Source organism: Tripterygium wilfordii, chromosome 14 (assembly GCF_013401445.1).
Source record: "Tripterygium wilfordii isolate XIE 37 chromosome 14, ASM1340144v1, whole genome shotgun sequence".
NCBI lineage: Eukaryota > Viridiplantae > Streptophyta > Magnoliopsida > Celastrales > Celastraceae > Tripterygium > Tripterygium wilfordii.
In genome coordinates this window covers 12935861-12952336 of record NC_052245.1, presented here as the reverse complement: position 1 = coordinate 12952336, position 16476 = coordinate 12935861, and the positions used below count along the sequence as shown (strand labels likewise).

Genomic DNA, 16476 nt, shown 5'->3' with positions numbered 1-16476 from the left:
CCGAGATTATGATATGGTCAAAAACCTTGTTGGCACTGGCAAACTTTGATTCTTCACCTGATTTGCTATTTTACTGGTAACAGTAATCATAAGCTACGTATAGATTAGAGGCACAGGAAAGGAAAAGAAAACTCGCACAAGAGAGCTGCATCATTGATGGAAGAATCCCCCGACATACGGTTGCCTTCAGATTCATGACGAAGGTTCCAATTGTAAACAAACTTACACTTGCTGTGACATCCCAAAGAGGACCCTTCAAAATCTTTAAAATGTTTCAGAGGGTCAGAAATGCACAATTACATTAAACTAATTCTGGCATTTGCGGCCATGGATAGCTAAATAAAGTCTGGGTCAGTCATTAACTCATTATTACACTAACATCATATGGAATGGCTATGGCTGTCTCAACCACATCGAATTCAACCGTACATACCAGTATCACCATTGAGAAGCCCCTCGTATTCAAGCTGTGACAGAACAAGATTCAATTAGTTTATTCAGTTTGTTCGTATAACGATGAAATGAATAACAGAATCAATTTTGTGTAAAATAACTACCTCTGCTTCACTATGAGCCAACTTCATTCTTCGATACTCCTGTTGAGCTTTCCTCGAGCGGAACATGGCCTGCACAAAAACCACAGACCTCTCCACACGGTCTTCAGCTTGTTTGCGGCTGGCTCTGTAGAAGTCTTCTTCTGGGTCAATTACATGACTCTGGTCTACATTTGTCTCAATAGGGTCTATCTGAAATCCCCGGAAACCTTTTCTCTTTAGACGCCAGCGCAGAATTACTTTCTCAAGCACTCCAACTGACCAGATAATCTTACGATACTGCCTCCTTACTTGGAATCCCCGGAAAGCAGCCTACACAAGAATTAAATTGCAATCAGTGCTTTCTGAAAGCTCTCCTGTAGCAACCATTGCATTGATAAAATTTATTATGTTTTATAATTGATTTGCCGTCTATACAAACGAACCTAACACAGAGAACAAACAAGAAGCTAGGTTCACCTGCAAATACTCTCGGCCATCTATGCCAGTATTACAGTAGTTTTCAGCAAGTGATTAAGAGGATAATATTTTTCTTTTTCCTTTTTTGGTGATGAGGGAACCCATCGAAAGCACAGCCTACCGGACTCCACCCTAATGGTAAACCCATGAGCCAAATGCAATACCCATAAACCATATGGGCTGGTTAAGTCCTAGGCCGAAGCCTAGTGCGGAAATAACACCAAATTGCACCGGAGTGGGTGTTAGAACCTGCGACCCCCCACGCACATGCGCTAAGAGGTCCAAACAGCTAACTTAAACAAAATAATCAATTAAGAGGATAATTGTATCAGACGAAATAAGTACATAGCTTGCCTTGAAGATTGCAAATCAAATTTTATTATTAGGCCAGATGAGACTTCTCCTAGTATAATCCATGCAACATTAACAACTTTGAGTGCATGGATGCAGTGTACTCTCTGTGTTTTAGCAAAATTAATCTGCCGGTAAACATGTGAAAAAAGCCTTACCTGAATTCTGACTGCTTTACGACGCATATTCAGAAATTCTTTACGAATTTTCCAAGTACGAAAACTATGCTGGATGTGAAGAGCAGCAGTCATCTTCTTTCGTGACTCAAAGTTGCGGAAGGCATTCTGGATCTTCATCGCTGCAATTATATTCCGTGCTTCATCTTCAGGATTTGAAACTTTAACTGCTTTAGTCCTTACTTTAAAAGAGTGCTCCCTAAATGCACCCTGTATACGTGCTGCAGCATCAGCAGCTGTACGATATGCCGCCAAAGTATCCTTCAGATATAGCTCATCCTCAGTGAGGTTTTCAGAGTTTACTACGTCACTTGCGCTGATTTGTAATGTGCCACTAGCATTTCCGGCCACAGACATATCCTTGAAATGTTCAACCAGAGCCTTTTCTGACAGATAAGCCGCCAAGCCATCATGACCCTTAATAGATGCAAGATCAGCAGCAGTGCATCCACCAGGGTTATCAGGAGTGGGATCTGTGACCAAGTTTGGCTTTGCCCCAGCTGATAAAAGGATTGCAACCATTTTCTCCCTACACAAATAAATTTTCAGATTCGGATATCAGTTGAAAATAACCAAAATAATTAAAGCCATTCTCAAAACCTGTACATAAAGCAAAAATTGTATGCATGTATTGTTGGCACTGTCCCGACTCCTCGTCACGCTGAGCTTCAACTTTGTAATGACCAATATTAGCAAAACAGCAATAGTGGTACAGAAGGAGCAGAGTGCAATCAAGTTCACATTACAATGACAAGGACTCTACGAGCTTCAAGTGTTTGAAAAGATGCAGCAGGCAAGTGAATCATGAAGAAATATAACAGGAATCAATGCAATATGTTGGATATGCATACCTTCCATAATACGCTGCCCAATGAAGAGCTGTCCATCCTAATTTATCACGGAAATCCAGGGATAGGCCGGACAAAGAAAATAGATATACAGCCCATGTATATCCAAGTATGGCACACAAATGGATTACTCCTTGACCTAGAGCATCATATTCAGTCATTCTAGAGCCTTCAACTACTCTTTCCAACAACCATTCTTTTAGTTTATTCTTCACTGTGACTTCTAACAGAACATCTTTTGCTTGCAAATGTGAAACTTTGTTGTCTTCAATTGACTTGATCATATATGCCCAACTATTGGCAATAGAAGAGGTTTTGCTGGAAAACTTTTTAGCCTCTTTCAGGGCATTTGGTGACACTTTATTATTTAAGATGTTAAGACTTTTAGATGTCGAGAAAAGAAAATAAGAAAGCCTCATTTGGACCTGGAACTCTTCCAACTCGGTCTTCTCCCCTGATGACACAATTGGATCAGGCAGTGAAGGAGCACGATAATCAAAATTCACATTTTGGCTAATGGGTTTTTGGCCGTCAAGACTCATATAGAGATCTACTAAATTAGGGGAATGAGGAGGCAGAAAACAACAATAAACCCCTATCTGAACAATTTCTGCATGAATAGAAACTCCATCGCAGACACAAAATAACTTGGACTTCACCAGGTGTAGGTACTGCTCCTGAAAAACTCCAGCGACTAGGATCTGCAATGAAAAAAATTATTTGATTTCAATATAAATGCATAAAACAAAATCTCGGATACGGCAATCCCACTATAAAAATTAATCATTACAAATAGTGACAAACATGATGTTTAACCTAATTCTATGAACCATTTGACTAACCTAGATGATTTCAAACCATTTATAAATTCATATATAAGTGTATGAAAAAAGTTTATACAACTGCTAACTGACGCCAACTAATCAAAACTTCGAATTTCTAAATCAACACCACAATATGATATCACCATTTAACAAATATGAAATCAAACCATGGCTTAGGTTCAGAAGACTCAGAACACCAATTAGCTTTGGCGGTAATACAAAATCTTATTATAATCATCACGTACAACTTCATCCAAGAGATCCATCAAGTCTCAAATTCCTTTTGATAAAGTTGAATCAGCAACCTCTATCATTCCATGAAATACTAGTCTAGCACAACGGTTGCTAATGTTAAATACACAAAACCTAGCATGAAGCATAACACGTAACCCGGTAGCATTTTCAATGCTCCTTCTTACATTATAAGGATTACAATCTTCATCTCAGAAGTAAGTACTGAGATATATACCATTAGAAAAATTGTCATTGTTGGTTGAAACTGAAAGTTCTATCTCCATAAGAATGTTAAATTGTCAAACTCAAATCCAAGCATGCATATGTAAAAGACATTTTCCTCGCAAAATCCCCCATGAAATAAAAATCAAAAGGGCATATTTGATGCAATGCAATTTCAATTTTCCTAATTAAATGATGAAGATTAGTCAATCAAACCAAACAAAATTTAATATCAATCCATCAAAAGATTATATCACCACATATGTCCACATGTCGAGAGAGATTGACAAGACATGGTCATTGTTCCACTAATATTTAGCAAGCTATCAGGATTTATGATTGGTAGTGGAACAAAGAATGGAGTCAATAAATATGGAATCAATAGAGTCCAATACTCAAGTTATCCATCCAATTCATTCATCCACTATTCTCTTCCTCTAACTTGCTACTTCAATACTTCGGCCTTTCTCGCTACTCTTCTTAGAGTGGAATACAGAAAGCACGTCAACTAGCATGCATATTTTCTCTACTTAAAGTTGGGTTATAAAGAATAATAGCAATGATTAATACACACCAAACCAGTGGGGAGGGTGATGAGTGGGGGAAAAAGGAACCTTGGTATTTTCAGTTGAATATGCCCATGCAGGCGAGATATCGGTTATGGTAAATATTTGTTCTGTCTCAGAATAATGATGTTGATCCATCATAGGAAGGCTGAATGAATCATGACCAGATGAAAATGAAGATTCAAGCACAGGATCTTCTACTGAGCCTGGAGAGTCACTTATGATGTCATTCATCCACCTACAGAAACTGCCCTGACTTTGCAAACCATCATTGACCAAATTATCCATAGAATCACAAGCTTCCACAGCACCAGAATTCCTTCTCTGCGCATTCGAGTTAACTTGACCCCATATTGTCTGACTGTTAATACTATCCGGAACATTGAATTGATTTCTTTCACTGCTAGCTACTGGCTGAGCTAAATTACCCGGTAAAGAAATTTCAGTTAATAAATTGTAGGCTGGAACTCGGCTACCCTGGAAAAACAAACTATTAAATAGTCATACTAAACCAACATTGGCAACACAAGAATATTGAATTCATTAGGAGAAATCTTCACATGCCATTTAACAAATCAAGTGAGCAGGAAAAATAGCGGAAGTAACATTTCTAGAACCTAATAAATTAAAATTATACTAATGGCAGAGTCTATTAGCAAAGTCAACTAACGTTGATAGTCTAGGTCAAACCTTGCCCGAAGAACATAAATATCGAAGATAAATAGAAAAGTAAGTAGGAAAAAAAAAATGCAACTAGTTAAGTATTAGTCCCACAGCTTGGCTATATAAAATGAAAATGACATCATAAATGACAAAGAACTACAAAAAATGTGCTTACATCATTCATGGACGCGCAAAATGTAGTTTGATTCTGCATGCCTGAATATGGAACCTTGCCTGTAACCAAAAACCAATGGATAAATATGGTGATAAAACACAATTATTGGACTCTTTAACTAGCTGCTCTACTGGAAACAGCATCTAGTTCCTCACCTCCATTAGATGTTGTGTGATTGTTAGCATCATTTGCAACCAGCTCATCCCATTCAAGTGTGTTGAGCTCATGAAGCCTCATTTCGTGACTTCTGACAGTTAAACTATCACGAGGCTCTGCTAACTCCAAATTGCAGACAATGTGATCACAGTATATTTAACTAATTTGAATGAATAATAAATTATAAGGAAAGTCCATCTCAAGGTGGAAACTGCAGCAATAATAGTTTCTTTCACTATATAATTGTATTGGTAATAAATTCAACAAGTGTACCTAATTGTTTAAATGCATGACCATCTCCAGAATCAAATTCCAATAAAAGCGAAGGAGTTGAGTTGTCAGAAGCAGAAGTAGAATTTGAGTTGGCAGGTGTGACTGGAGAGCCCAACAACTGATAGCATAAGACAATCGAATCCCATGAGAAGAATAAAACATCTAGTTATTTCACAGAGAGGAGAGAGCAAATGCAAAATGAAACCTGCCAACCTGGGACCAGATAAACATTTAAGCATAAAATTCTACTTCATTTCCCTTTATTCAGGAACAAATGAAACAAATCAAGCCACCAAGTAACTAAGATATGAGGGGAGTATAGCTTTAAATTGACAAGCAAACAACATAGTAACTTCATTCCTACGCTATAACGGTAGCATGCATGAAAATAAACCATCAATTCCATGAGCAGACAAAGGTATAGTGCCAAAAATAAAGATTTTGATTTTATCAATCTCACGAACAGAAAACAAGCAGCAAGAAAACAAACCTCCTGATCACGATAGTGGACAAGGACTATGTGCTCTAGAGACCTGAAACAAATGAAACACCAAGATATTTGCAAACAAATTACCAAAACAGAATCAAATTCTGGAAGAGGTGAGAGAGAAACATTTTCATATGAAAGGCATGATTCACTAATGTATAGTTGTGAATTTAACTATCACATACTTGTCAAGCAGCCAATAACATCTGCGAGCAAAGTTTGGATTATCTTTACCACGTGCATAGTATACATGAATCCTTTCTTCATTACCAACCTGAACAATGAAATAAAACGAGCAATACAATCAAACAAATGTCAATTAATTATTTGCACTATACAGAAGGAAGTATTACCATAAATTACTTGATACAAAATGCAAATTCTGCCAAAAAAAAGAAGATTCTAGATTTCATATTCCAAAGCTGTAGGGGATAGCAAGAAAAATAATAACAGTGACCTAAAAAGATTCAAGCATTTTTGCTCACAGCAACAAAAGGGAAAAGAATCAACGCATCGAATCGCACATTCACACTCATAATACATTTCTAGAAGACTTCAAAACTATAATACACTTAATGCATAAGAAGGCACATTAGTTTTGTTTGAATAAGAATGTACCTTAGTTAAATACCATTATGTTACAAAAAATATTAGTTAAGCATGTTCTTATGTTCATATATTCGCAAGCCTACATTTTTCCACTTCGATGCATGTCAACATGTGACTAAACAACAGTATAACACCAGGTAATATAACAAAAATGTCTTCTAAGAAGATAATTGCTTCTACAAAGATAATTTCAGCTTTGTTGCACAAGGAAACAGACTAATCATATAATTACCGAATCTGAACAATCATATAACTACAGAATCTCAATCTACCATGCAACCAGAAGTGTGAAAATAGATTGATCCCACACGAATGGTTAAAAGCATGGGTGTGAATAGTCATATAATCTCACTTTCAAGCGTTCATGCGCTTCCTTAACGGTCTTTCCATCAGTTTTCTTTTTCCAGTTATGACCGTCTTTGCGAAAATTCCTAAGCATTCTACGATCAAACAATACAATAGTACCACCTGTTACATGAAATGAAACCAAGATCAGAAACTAAAAGCAGCAGTCTTTCCTTCTTTAATAGACTAACAACAAAACACGCTAAGAATATAGTACACACACACTTGGAGCAGCAAATTATGTGTTAAATAAACATAATACACCATAGTGAGCACTATCAACAATGCCTCTAAGCCATGACTGTAACTAGACATTGCTTCTACTCCCATCATAGAGACATAGACACCTAAATGATGGATTACCATACATTCACATAGGCATGGGTAAAAGGAAGGGGAAAAGCAACAGTTTTAGCAAAAAATAATTAGAAATAAAATAAAATATAAATAGTAAAGCTAGCCCAGGATTAACAGGGTGAAGACAGATACTCTGTTCATACAAAACAGCAGAGTTAACAAATTGCAATGAAGTCACCACAAAATAGTCCAGGTAAGTTAATGCGAACAACAGATAGCGACTGTCAATGGGCTTCTGTAGTCTCCTAGCATTGGCAAACACATTATGCCGTCAGAACAGTGGAACCATGGACTTATGGTAAGTCCAAAACAGAAATGCCTCGAGAGTAGGACATTGGGAAAAAGAAAGTCAAGTAGAGACGCTATGTGGTTTACAAAGGAATGATTGGATCTATTCCAGTCGCTTTTATGTTGTGATTAAACATGTTACAGTTTTCAAATACATAACTGCTCACAATATAAACGTAACCCTTAAGAAAAATGCAATATGTATCACAATATGGGGATGAAAAGTTGTTGTTGTTGATGTCAGCACTACTAGTAATGCGTAGTAGTTACTTTTGGGCAAGTTTACTGGCTTCACATTAATGCTGAAATACTTGTAGTTACAAAGTATCGCGTGAATCTCATTTGGGCGGAGCCATCTCATTCCAGCTTCCTTCATTATGTTTCCAAAATCTAAATCTGCCCACAAAACAACAGTTCATTCTATCAATAAGCATGAAAATATATGTATTTTGATATAAAGTACGCATAAGATTACCAAGGAAAATGAAACAAAACCACGAGTGGGTCAATAACAAATTTTCCTTAAAAAAAATAATTAACAAAGCTCAATCCATGTCATAAGAAAATCTCTTAAGAAACAGCATACCACTATGCTGCCTTTATTGGGTCAAAACACATGTCAGAATAAAATCTCTTAAAATTCAGCACACCACCATGCTGCCATTCTTCTTTATTCTTAACTACAACCAAGCACTAAGCATTCTGCTTATTCTTGGACCACTTTTACTATAGTCAGACCGTCCTTTCAACCATTGTGACGTGCACATTCTCTCCGCAGAGAGTTGCATTCTGAAGTAAAAACAGAAATGACAAAAAATCGTGAGACCTTTCATTAAGTGCTTCAAAATGTTTATGGCAAATAAGAGTTCCAAAAGTAGTAGCTCATTTCTTTCCATTTCTTTCATAGTTCAACAAGGAAAAAGAGAAGCATTTGTTTGAAGTCAACAAGACTTGCATACACTATTTCCACGGTTCCACCCATATTCAGAGAAAGTCCGCTGAATACTCTAAAACCTGCAGAGTTCCTCTAGCTTTTAAGAGTGAAACTCTAAGCAATAATCGGTACCACTGGATGAATTAAGAGTTCAAAAATAAGAGAAGTACTTCCAAAGCACAACGCCAGTTTTTGGTTATAATTAACAGTCGAGAGTCAAGACTCAACCATGCCCCCTTTCATCAAATAAAAAGTTAAAAACTACACATGCTTAAAAAACAAACAAACTATTTTTTTTTTTTTAAAAAAAAACCAGAATTAAGTAGCATACCTTTCGTCGTATGGAACCCATGAATCTCCGAGCCCGTGAGCTGACCCAAACCCGCACTTTCCATCTTCAACCAAAAAAAAATCCCCCCAAGAAAATCACCAATCTCGTAAGCCTATAATTCCATCAATCAAACCCCCAAAACAAGCAGCTTGAAGTACGCAATCATCAACCAAAAGCGATCGAAGGGCTGAAAACTTAGCTCAGCTGGCGATGATTACCGAATTAGGTGAGAGGGGGTTTTGAGTTCTCAAAGAGTCCTTTTTATTGGTCAATAAGAGACGAATTGGCTGCTCCTGCTTAATAGTGAGAGATTATTGGGTAAAAGATGTGGACGATGCAGGTGACGGTCAGTGCGAGTGATTCTGATAAACCATTGCCCCGAGAAATAATTCTTTGGTTCTGTAGACAAAGGTTCTTCACAATCTTGTACGAAGAAAGAGACATTTTACTTTTGAGATGTTTTTCTTTTCAGACTCGGGAAATTCTATGCTGCCGACCTGCCGTGCTGTCTTTTTACAACGTGTACATCACTGTTCTTTGATCCGTCCTTGATCTCAGTATACGAGTCCGGATGCTTTACCGCAACATCACCTGAACGAAACCAACCATTGGCAAAGGACTCCTCATTGACTTCTGGGTCCTTTAAGCAGCCTTTCATCACGAGATTTCCCCGCATCACTATCGACAACATCTGCCCCTCTAAGCCATTGTAACGGACACCTTGGCGTCCATTGCCATTCAGGCGAGCTTTGTATACTTGGGGGCCTGGGGCCTGCATATTACTGTTGATACTTGATACTTGACAATGATACCCAAGAGCCCAACAGGTCTACGGGCCTAAGTTCTGACCAACTCAGCCCATTATAAAAAGAGTGGCCTTATCTAGGCCCATAAAACTTGATAAAAAAATTAAAAACAAAGTGCACGAACTTAGGTGGAACTTATGGGCTCGTCTAGGCCCATGAAAGACAAAAGGAGGCTTATGGGCTCATCTAAGCCCATGAAAGACAAAAAGTGGTCAGCGCCAAACGAGTCTCTAATATGCCAAATTTCCAACTACAAACCGAATTTTCCTCTCAATTAAGCTGTATCTTACAAGAAATATTAAATTTCTTAAAATCAAATCCTGTGCTGTTTTCTTTGTTCATTGATTTCCAAAATACTTTAAACAAATTGGAGAATTTTTTGTTTCGGTAAATGGGTGCGGGGGTTCAAACTTGTATCACATAAATCGAGTATATGCTTTAACCATATCAAGTGAGGGATTGTTGGCAACAAATTGGAGATTTGAATTGGGTGTTCATGCTTTTTCTTATGGCATGATAGAGGAAACTTCCTCTTGTATACATACAATATGTGCTAAAGTTTTATGATGGTACACAAAGGGGGAATAGTCTTTACTACTTTTGGAGGTTGTCGTATTTACTATTTCACATTCCATATTTTGTGTATCCCAATTTAGTTTATTAATGTCCTTGTTTAGAATTTGTAATTCATTCAACGTATTACATATACGACCTATGGTATATGGAAAGATGTTGTCAACTCTTAAAATGTCAACTTGACTATATCACATTCGTTAAAATTTTCCCCCCTTCATTTTGTGGTGGCCGTGACTCAGGAAGAGTGGACTCTTTCAATTAATTATTTCAATTGTAAAACCGAAAAGTATTTATGATACAAGTTCACACTTTGAAACATTTGATACAAGCCTAAAATCGACTTGCGCGTATATAAGTTTTTCACCTGAAGACATGGTAAGTTTGGTAAAAAAAAATTCAACGCATGCTTATAAGGGTATTGCTATAAATTGAATTTAAGACATTCCGAGTCCATACAATTTTAGTTACAGGGAGATTTATCATTATACTATCACGTAAGTGATTGTGAGACCGAAAAACTGTTGCAACATTAAGACAAATTTTAAAAAGTGGAACGTGGTATAGAAATTGGAATCAACAAAAATCATTTATCAAATTCAGGTTAAAAAACATTTTATCGGTAATTCAATATAAGTTTTAATCCATTTAAAATTTTTTTGAAGGGAACACCAAATCAATAATTAAACACATGTAAACAAACAAGCTGTCGGTAATATTGGATGAGAGAGTCTAGCGCTGTGGACCAACCGATGTTGATACCTTAACGGCAAAAAACCATGAATTATTATGATAAACGAAATTCTAATTTTATAAAAATACATATTATATTTTTTTAATTAGTCTCATAAGTATTTTTCCCAAAATTGTCGGCTTATTGTGTTTCCAATTTTTGCTTGCAATATATATTATATTGATTGATTGACTGGTTTAGATTAACCTCCTATAAGGCTATAACAATGTCATATATATCTTACCTAACTAATACACATATATTCTTATCTGGCCCCCTTCACTCAACCCCTTCTATCTCTTTATATCACTTCCTCCCTTCTTTTTTCCCCTGCATCTCCCTTTCTCCCTCTGCAAGGTATCTCTCTCTCTCTCTCTCTCTCCCCCCCCCCCCTCTCTCTCTAGTCCCTATACATATATATATGTATGTATACATATCCTGTTGTCAATTTCATTACTGGGTTTGCTTTAGTTTCTTTGAATTGCCTCTTCCATCTTCTCTCTCTTTCTCTCTGTAAAGACTAAGGTTTGATTGATTTTGCTTTTGTTAATTATCTGATTTTCTTCTTATATTAATTTTGGCTTATGTGAATTAATGATAGATTACTGATTCTAGGTGATTGTTTTCCAAGCAAGGAGAGGGGAGATATGGCGGATTTCAATGAAAGCGAAGGATTTGTTGTCTCTCAGGACAACCAGGTACAACGACAATCAAATTAACTCCTTCAGCTAGCTCCCGTTGGAAACGGACAATTCTTTCTTTCTTCCAAGTGATTAATTAAAAATTCAGTTATTTTATTAATATAGCCGCCCGTTAGAAAATCATGGATAGGTTGACAAATTCTTCATTAGAAACTAGTTAGTATAAACACCTCCAACACGTTTTTATTGTTTACAAAATTATTGCATTTTCCTAGCTAGTGTTGCCATTGAGACAAGTCTTAATCTCTGCAATATATGTGTCGATTAGGTAATGAGGCAGTATATAAGATGGACTAAGCCCAAAAACCATACTAACAATCACATAATTTGTGGGTTTTGGCGCGGGTTTTAGGTTTAAAGTTATAATGTGAGTTTTGGTGCGAGTTTTAGGATTTAAAGTGACGCATGTTTTAAGATATTAGTTTTAAAACCATTTCAGGTTGGTAATTAATTTGACAACCTGTCAAAACCTATAAATATGAATTTCATGTTCATTTATATAGCCTAAAGTGGTGTTTGTTTTATATATTATTGTGACAAAAATGCAATTTTCATTTATTTGTGAGCATAAAAGTTTATTTGGAATAAAGTCCTATTTAGAGGCACATTTGATTTTGTATCTTTTCCTGGCCTAACATTATTGTTAATTATATTAGTAACCATATTCTTCTTCATTTTTGTTAATACTAGGCAGCGACTGGGGGAAACAAATATGGAGGACTTGGTCCCAAAAAAAAGCCTTTGATTTCTAAGGTAAATTGGATCTTAAAAAAAATGAAAGGAAAATATCTATATGTTTTTTTAATCATTTTATGTATTAATTGGATGATTAATAATGGAATGTAGGACCATCAACGGGCCTTCTTTGACTCTGCTGATTGGGCCTTATGCAAGGTATGCCATTTAAAGTTACAAACACTGGCCTAAATTTCTTATTAGATGGGCCGCTTACTAAATGGGCTTAAATGAATGGGCTGAATCTTAGATAATGACTTGCAAGTATCAGTCTTAAAGCCCAGACCATTCAACCTCTTTTGTGGCTTTTTGAAATGTAATACAGCAAGGTGCGTCTGGAGTGAACGAAAATTCAACAGTGGCAATTGAGACTCTCCGACCAAAATTACAGGTACTAATTTCTTTGATTTTTAAATTCTTTATTTATGATTTTTTTTTGTGAAAAATATTAATTAAATATTTGATCCATTTTTTATGTTTACAGAGAACACCACACCAACAACTTCCCCCTAGAAGACCTGCTTGTACATCTGGTCCAGCTAGCCATGTAAGTACCTCAAATGGAGTTAATTGAAGACTGTGTCGATCTCGCACTTAATAGTCCAAAAATCGACAACGAACACCCCTAACCTTTAGGGATGATATTGGTGCAAGAGGAGTAGATCGATCGGGATATATGGTCATATCAGATAGAAAAGAATTTAGTTAGTGTCGTTTTTACAGGACTTTAATTGTTGACATTGGACAACAATACAGTTCTTGAAACACTCCTTTTAATGTCAACTTTGCTCTTTTATATTAATAAAAACATACTCTCCTTATTACATAAATATAGTAGTACCTCTTCCGCACAATATAAGCTAATTTATTTTGACAATAAATGAACTCTACCAAACGGAGCCATAAACATATGTTTGCTATTGTCACACATAGACAATAGCATATGAAAACAAATTATTCATGGTATGATTTTCATCTCTCTCAACTTCTCCGACCATAACCCCAAGCTCTTAAGGCTATCCGCAAACCCAAAGAACCCAAATTCGCGACTCTTGTTCATGCTACAAACATGTTGAAACTTAAAATGCAGAACATTTTGCAAAGCACCAAAGCAAGTGATCTCCTCCAACTTGGTCTTGACAAGCCCATGTTGTTCCACAATATCATTCCACACTACCCCTTTATCTTTCATCAACTCCACAATATCAAACTCTTCACTCTCATCAAATGGAACAAACCCAACTCCAAAAATCTCACTCAACACTTTCCATACACTCTTCCATTTGAAAAGGTCTCCATTGGTGCAATTAAAGGCCTGATTCTTGGCCCGGCCCGTTACCGCGGCCCATATATGTTGGTCCGCTAGCACACGCACATCCGTCATATCACAAAAATGCTCCCATGTGTACCGGGTACCTGGATACTTAAACGGTAACCCCTCTCGTCGACAAATTGTTGCGTACACGGCTAAAGTTAGCAGCGCGTTGTACGCACTTCGAGAAGACGCGCCTATTATTATTGATGCACGGTGGACGGAATACGTCAATGCTGGCGCGTGTGATGCCACGAGGTCTTCTAGAGGATAGTAGAAGTTCGGGTATGGTAAACGGGCCAAATCTTCAAGAAAGGGTGGGTCATGTGGATTGACCTGATCGTTAAAGTGGACCGGACCCATGTAGTATTGGGTGCCCGTTTGGAGAGTGACGTGGCTGAGCCGTGAATTCGGAGTTGATTTCAGAACATCGAGTACATTGGCTAGCATAGCTTGATTGACTCTAACGTTAGCTTCTTCACTTTCACGAACTTGAATTGCAATCCAGAAGACGTGAGTGATTTCCGACGCTACCGGATCGATCTTGGCGACGGTGTCATCAAAGCTTGTGGCGTCGAAGATGATGTAATCGTCGGTGATTGAGGAAGGAAACCAGCTTGGCTTGGGCCGCCTAGCGGAGCCGTAAACTTTCCAGGGGCCGCCTAAGGCAGTGGGCTTCTTCAGGGCTTCTGCTAAGGCCAACCCAGTCATTCCGGTGACGCCGACAATTAGTGCTACTGATTGATGAGGCATCTCTAGATCCATGTTTAGAGAAGGAGACCAATGGTCGAGATCCATTGTGCCCTTTATAGATAAGAAGAAGCTGGACACGAGATTGTATGACAGCCGTCCATTGGAAATATGGGTTGAATACAAATCTCAAAGAGTCAAAGGACCTTCATAAACAAACAAAACAAAGTCCAAGATAAGGCTCTTGTTAGTTGCCAACCTTTTTTTTATCATTTATTTTCTTAATAGCGATTGCTTTTCAGTTTCCAAAAACTTTACATGAAATTTGTCAGACGCAAGGGTATAATCGACATTCTAAAAACATTATCATGCGTTTGGTTGACACAACCTTTTTTATATGGGGTTTTTATATTTAGGAGAGCTTTTACCAAGGTCACCCAACAGGTTTCCAAACGATACCATAGTAATGTCTAGTGGTTGAGAAGTTTATTTATTGCTAAGAGCATGTCATGGACACTTGAAATATATTTTTCAAGTGTTTAAAAATGAATTTTATGGAAAATTTAGAGTGTTAGAGTTCTACAATGGATGAAAATGAATACTTGAAAACACATTTTCTTGATAATGACACTTGTTTTATAGGTTGTTGTAGAAAATAACACTTGAAATATAAAGTATGGATATAGTTGATGAAGAAGAGAGAGGTGATGAAAAGTAAGAGAGAGATGATAGAAAGAAAGAGAGAGAAAATATAGAAATGAGTTTGAAGTGTTGATGAATAATGTATATTATGGGACCCACTCACCCAATTAAATTATGTCATCTAGGATAGAGAAGAAGAGAGAATGGTTTTGAAGTGCTTGATATATCTTTTAGCATCGGAGTTTGTTCACTATTTATGGCAGATGCGTCGAAACAACCTAATCTTTCCTGTAAGTTGTACATAATGCTGAAATTGGCAAGTGCTAGGCCTTATGTGATGGAAAATGTTTGTTTCATTTTGCTCTTTCAATTTTCGAACTGGATTTGGGCCCAGGATATAACGGGCCTCGATACCATAGAACAGAAAGGACCGGCCCAGGTTGCCAATTCTTGGGCTGGAGCGAAGTACAACTGAAAGTCCGAAACAAGTCCGTTAGCTTCTACCTTCTGGGGCATCAACTGGGCTCACTATAATCTCTCTCAAGATCGATTTCACCAGGGGAAATTTGAACAAAGTGAGGAATCCGTCAAAGACCCAAGCTTCAACATCAGGAAGAAAAAAGTTGGCAAATAGTATGCAGCCGTTTATATTCAGAGCAACTGTCACGCATTTGCTTTGTATTTGTAAGGTATGTTTGCCTTCAATTTTTAACGAAAAAACAAGCTTCTACTTCCCATTTTATCAACATTTTCATGGTGGAAATGATCTTTGCGGAAATTTGACATATTTGTACTGAGGAATTTCAAGACTGAAACTTCTTGTTTTTCCCATATGCCCATGTATTTTTTAAGGTATTGACTTGTTAAAGGAACTACTACTAGCCTTGTGTTAGGACAGTCCTCTTTAGTTCTTTAGTACTTAAAACCAGAGCAAGATTCAAAAATCTTCTCATTCACTTGTTATTCAGACAATGATGTCCTAAATTCTATACTCTTCTATGCTTAACATTAGTCATGAAGTTGGTTTTACATATTTGGTCGGTTGGTGACGCAATCTGTTGTGTCTATAATGAACGCATGCATTTCTTTGTGAAATTAGAAAACCACTTGTCCCCTTTTGATTTGTTTCCAGTATGATACTTCTTTGGCCTGGTTACATAGGCCAACAAGTAAATAGTACTATAGTAGTTTTATTGATATTGAAATGCCTCCTTGGCTTCTTTTAGGAGGTTTTAAACCAGCGAACATATTAATTATATATAGGTGTTTTACCTTTAAGACTCACAGAAGAAAGTCCTTAGAAATGAGTTGGTGACTTGCACTCCAACTACTTTCTCCTTCAAGCTCCTCCCTTTTCCCCCAAAATTTAGAGAAACCCACCAAGTGGAATTAACTAAACCCACTTATCATTTATTGTTACAACATTCTCTCC

General features: G+C 37.0%; 3 protein-coding genes across 4 annotated transcripts; 1 reads left to right on the top strand and 2 right to left on the bottom strand.

Annotated features, from left to right (window-relative positions):
- Window positions 1-121: 121 nt before the first annotated feature.
- Window positions 122-9571, bottom strand: LOC120014644 (calmodulin-binding transcription activator 5-like). 2 transcript variants are annotated; one of them, XM_038866655.1, is made up of 14 exons: window positions 8853-9571; window positions 8174-8376; window positions 7858-7983; window positions 6950-7065; window positions 6174-6262; window positions 5992-6034; window positions 5502-5619; window positions 5228-5344; window positions 5073-5131; window positions 4283-4711; window positions 2392-3089; window positions 1523-2069; window positions 558-866; window positions 122-467 (listed from the first exon to the last, which is right to left on the bottom strand). In XM_038866655.1, exons 3-14 carry the CDS (start codon window positions 7961-7963, stop codon window positions 420-422), a joined length of 2679 nt encoding a protein of 892 aa, XP_038722583.1. In that variant the 5' UTR covers window positions 7964-7983; window positions 8174-8376; window positions 8853-9571; the 3' UTR covers window positions 122-419. The 2 variants fall into 2 exon arrangements, with proteins under 2 accessions (XP_038722583.1, XP_038722582.1); XM_038866654.1 differs by lacking the exon at window positions 8174-8376.
- Window positions 9572-11190: 1619 nt separating this feature from the next.
- Window positions 11191-13208, top strand: LOC120014268. The gene is made up of 6 exons (XM_038866183.1): window positions 11191-11321; window positions 11566-11662; window positions 12356-12418; window positions 12512-12559; window positions 12726-12791; window positions 12885-13208. Exons 1-6 carry the CDS (start codon window positions 11191-11193, stop codon window positions 12972-12974), a joined length of 495 nt encoding a protein of 164 aa, XP_038722111.1. The 3' UTR covers window positions 12975-13208.
- Window positions 13182-14595, bottom strand: LOC120015549 ((S)-8-oxocitronellyl enol synthase CYC2-like). Its single transcript, XM_038868024.1, has one exon. It carries the CDS (start codon window positions 14508-14510, stop codon window positions 13359-13361), a length of 1152 nt encoding a protein of 383 aa, XP_038723952.1. The 5' UTR covers window positions 14511-14595; the 3' UTR covers window positions 13182-13358.
- Window positions 14596-16476: the final 1881 nt, after the last annotated feature.

What these genes read in the sequence shown, in the direction of transcription:
- LOC120014644 (XM_038866654.1), bottom strand. Translation starts at nt 8,916, where the DNA reads ATGGAAAGTGCGGGTTTGGGTCAGCTCACGGGCTCGGAGATTCATGGG. An exon ending in AAGCGCATGAACGCTTGAAA is followed by an intron (nt 6,263 to 6,949) that starts GTGAGATTATAT and finishes TTCATTGTTCAG; the next exon opens with GTTGGTAATGAAGAAAGGAT. An exon ending in GTAAAGCAGTCAGAATTCAG is followed by an intron (nt 867 to 1,522) that starts GTAAGGCTTTTT and finishes ATTCTTGTGTAG; the next exon opens with GCTGCTTTCCGGGGATTCCA.
- LOC120014268 (XM_038866183.1), top strand. Translation starts at nt 11,191, where the DNA reads ATGTCATATATATCTTACCTAACTAATACACATATATTCTTATCTGGC. An exon ending in CTGATTGGGCCTTATGCAAG is followed by an intron (nt 12,560 to 12,725) that starts GTATGCCATTTA and finishes AATGTAATACAG; the next exon opens with CAAGGTGCGTCTGGAGTGAA. An exon ending in CTCTCCGACCAAAATTACAG is followed by an intron (nt 12,792 to 12,884) that starts GTACTAATTTCT and finishes TTATGTTTACAG; the next exon opens with AGAACACCACACCAACAACT.
- LOC120015549 (XM_038868024.1), bottom strand. Translation starts at nt 14,510, where the DNA reads ATGGATCTCGACCATTGGTCTCCTTCTCTAAACATGGATCTAGAGATG.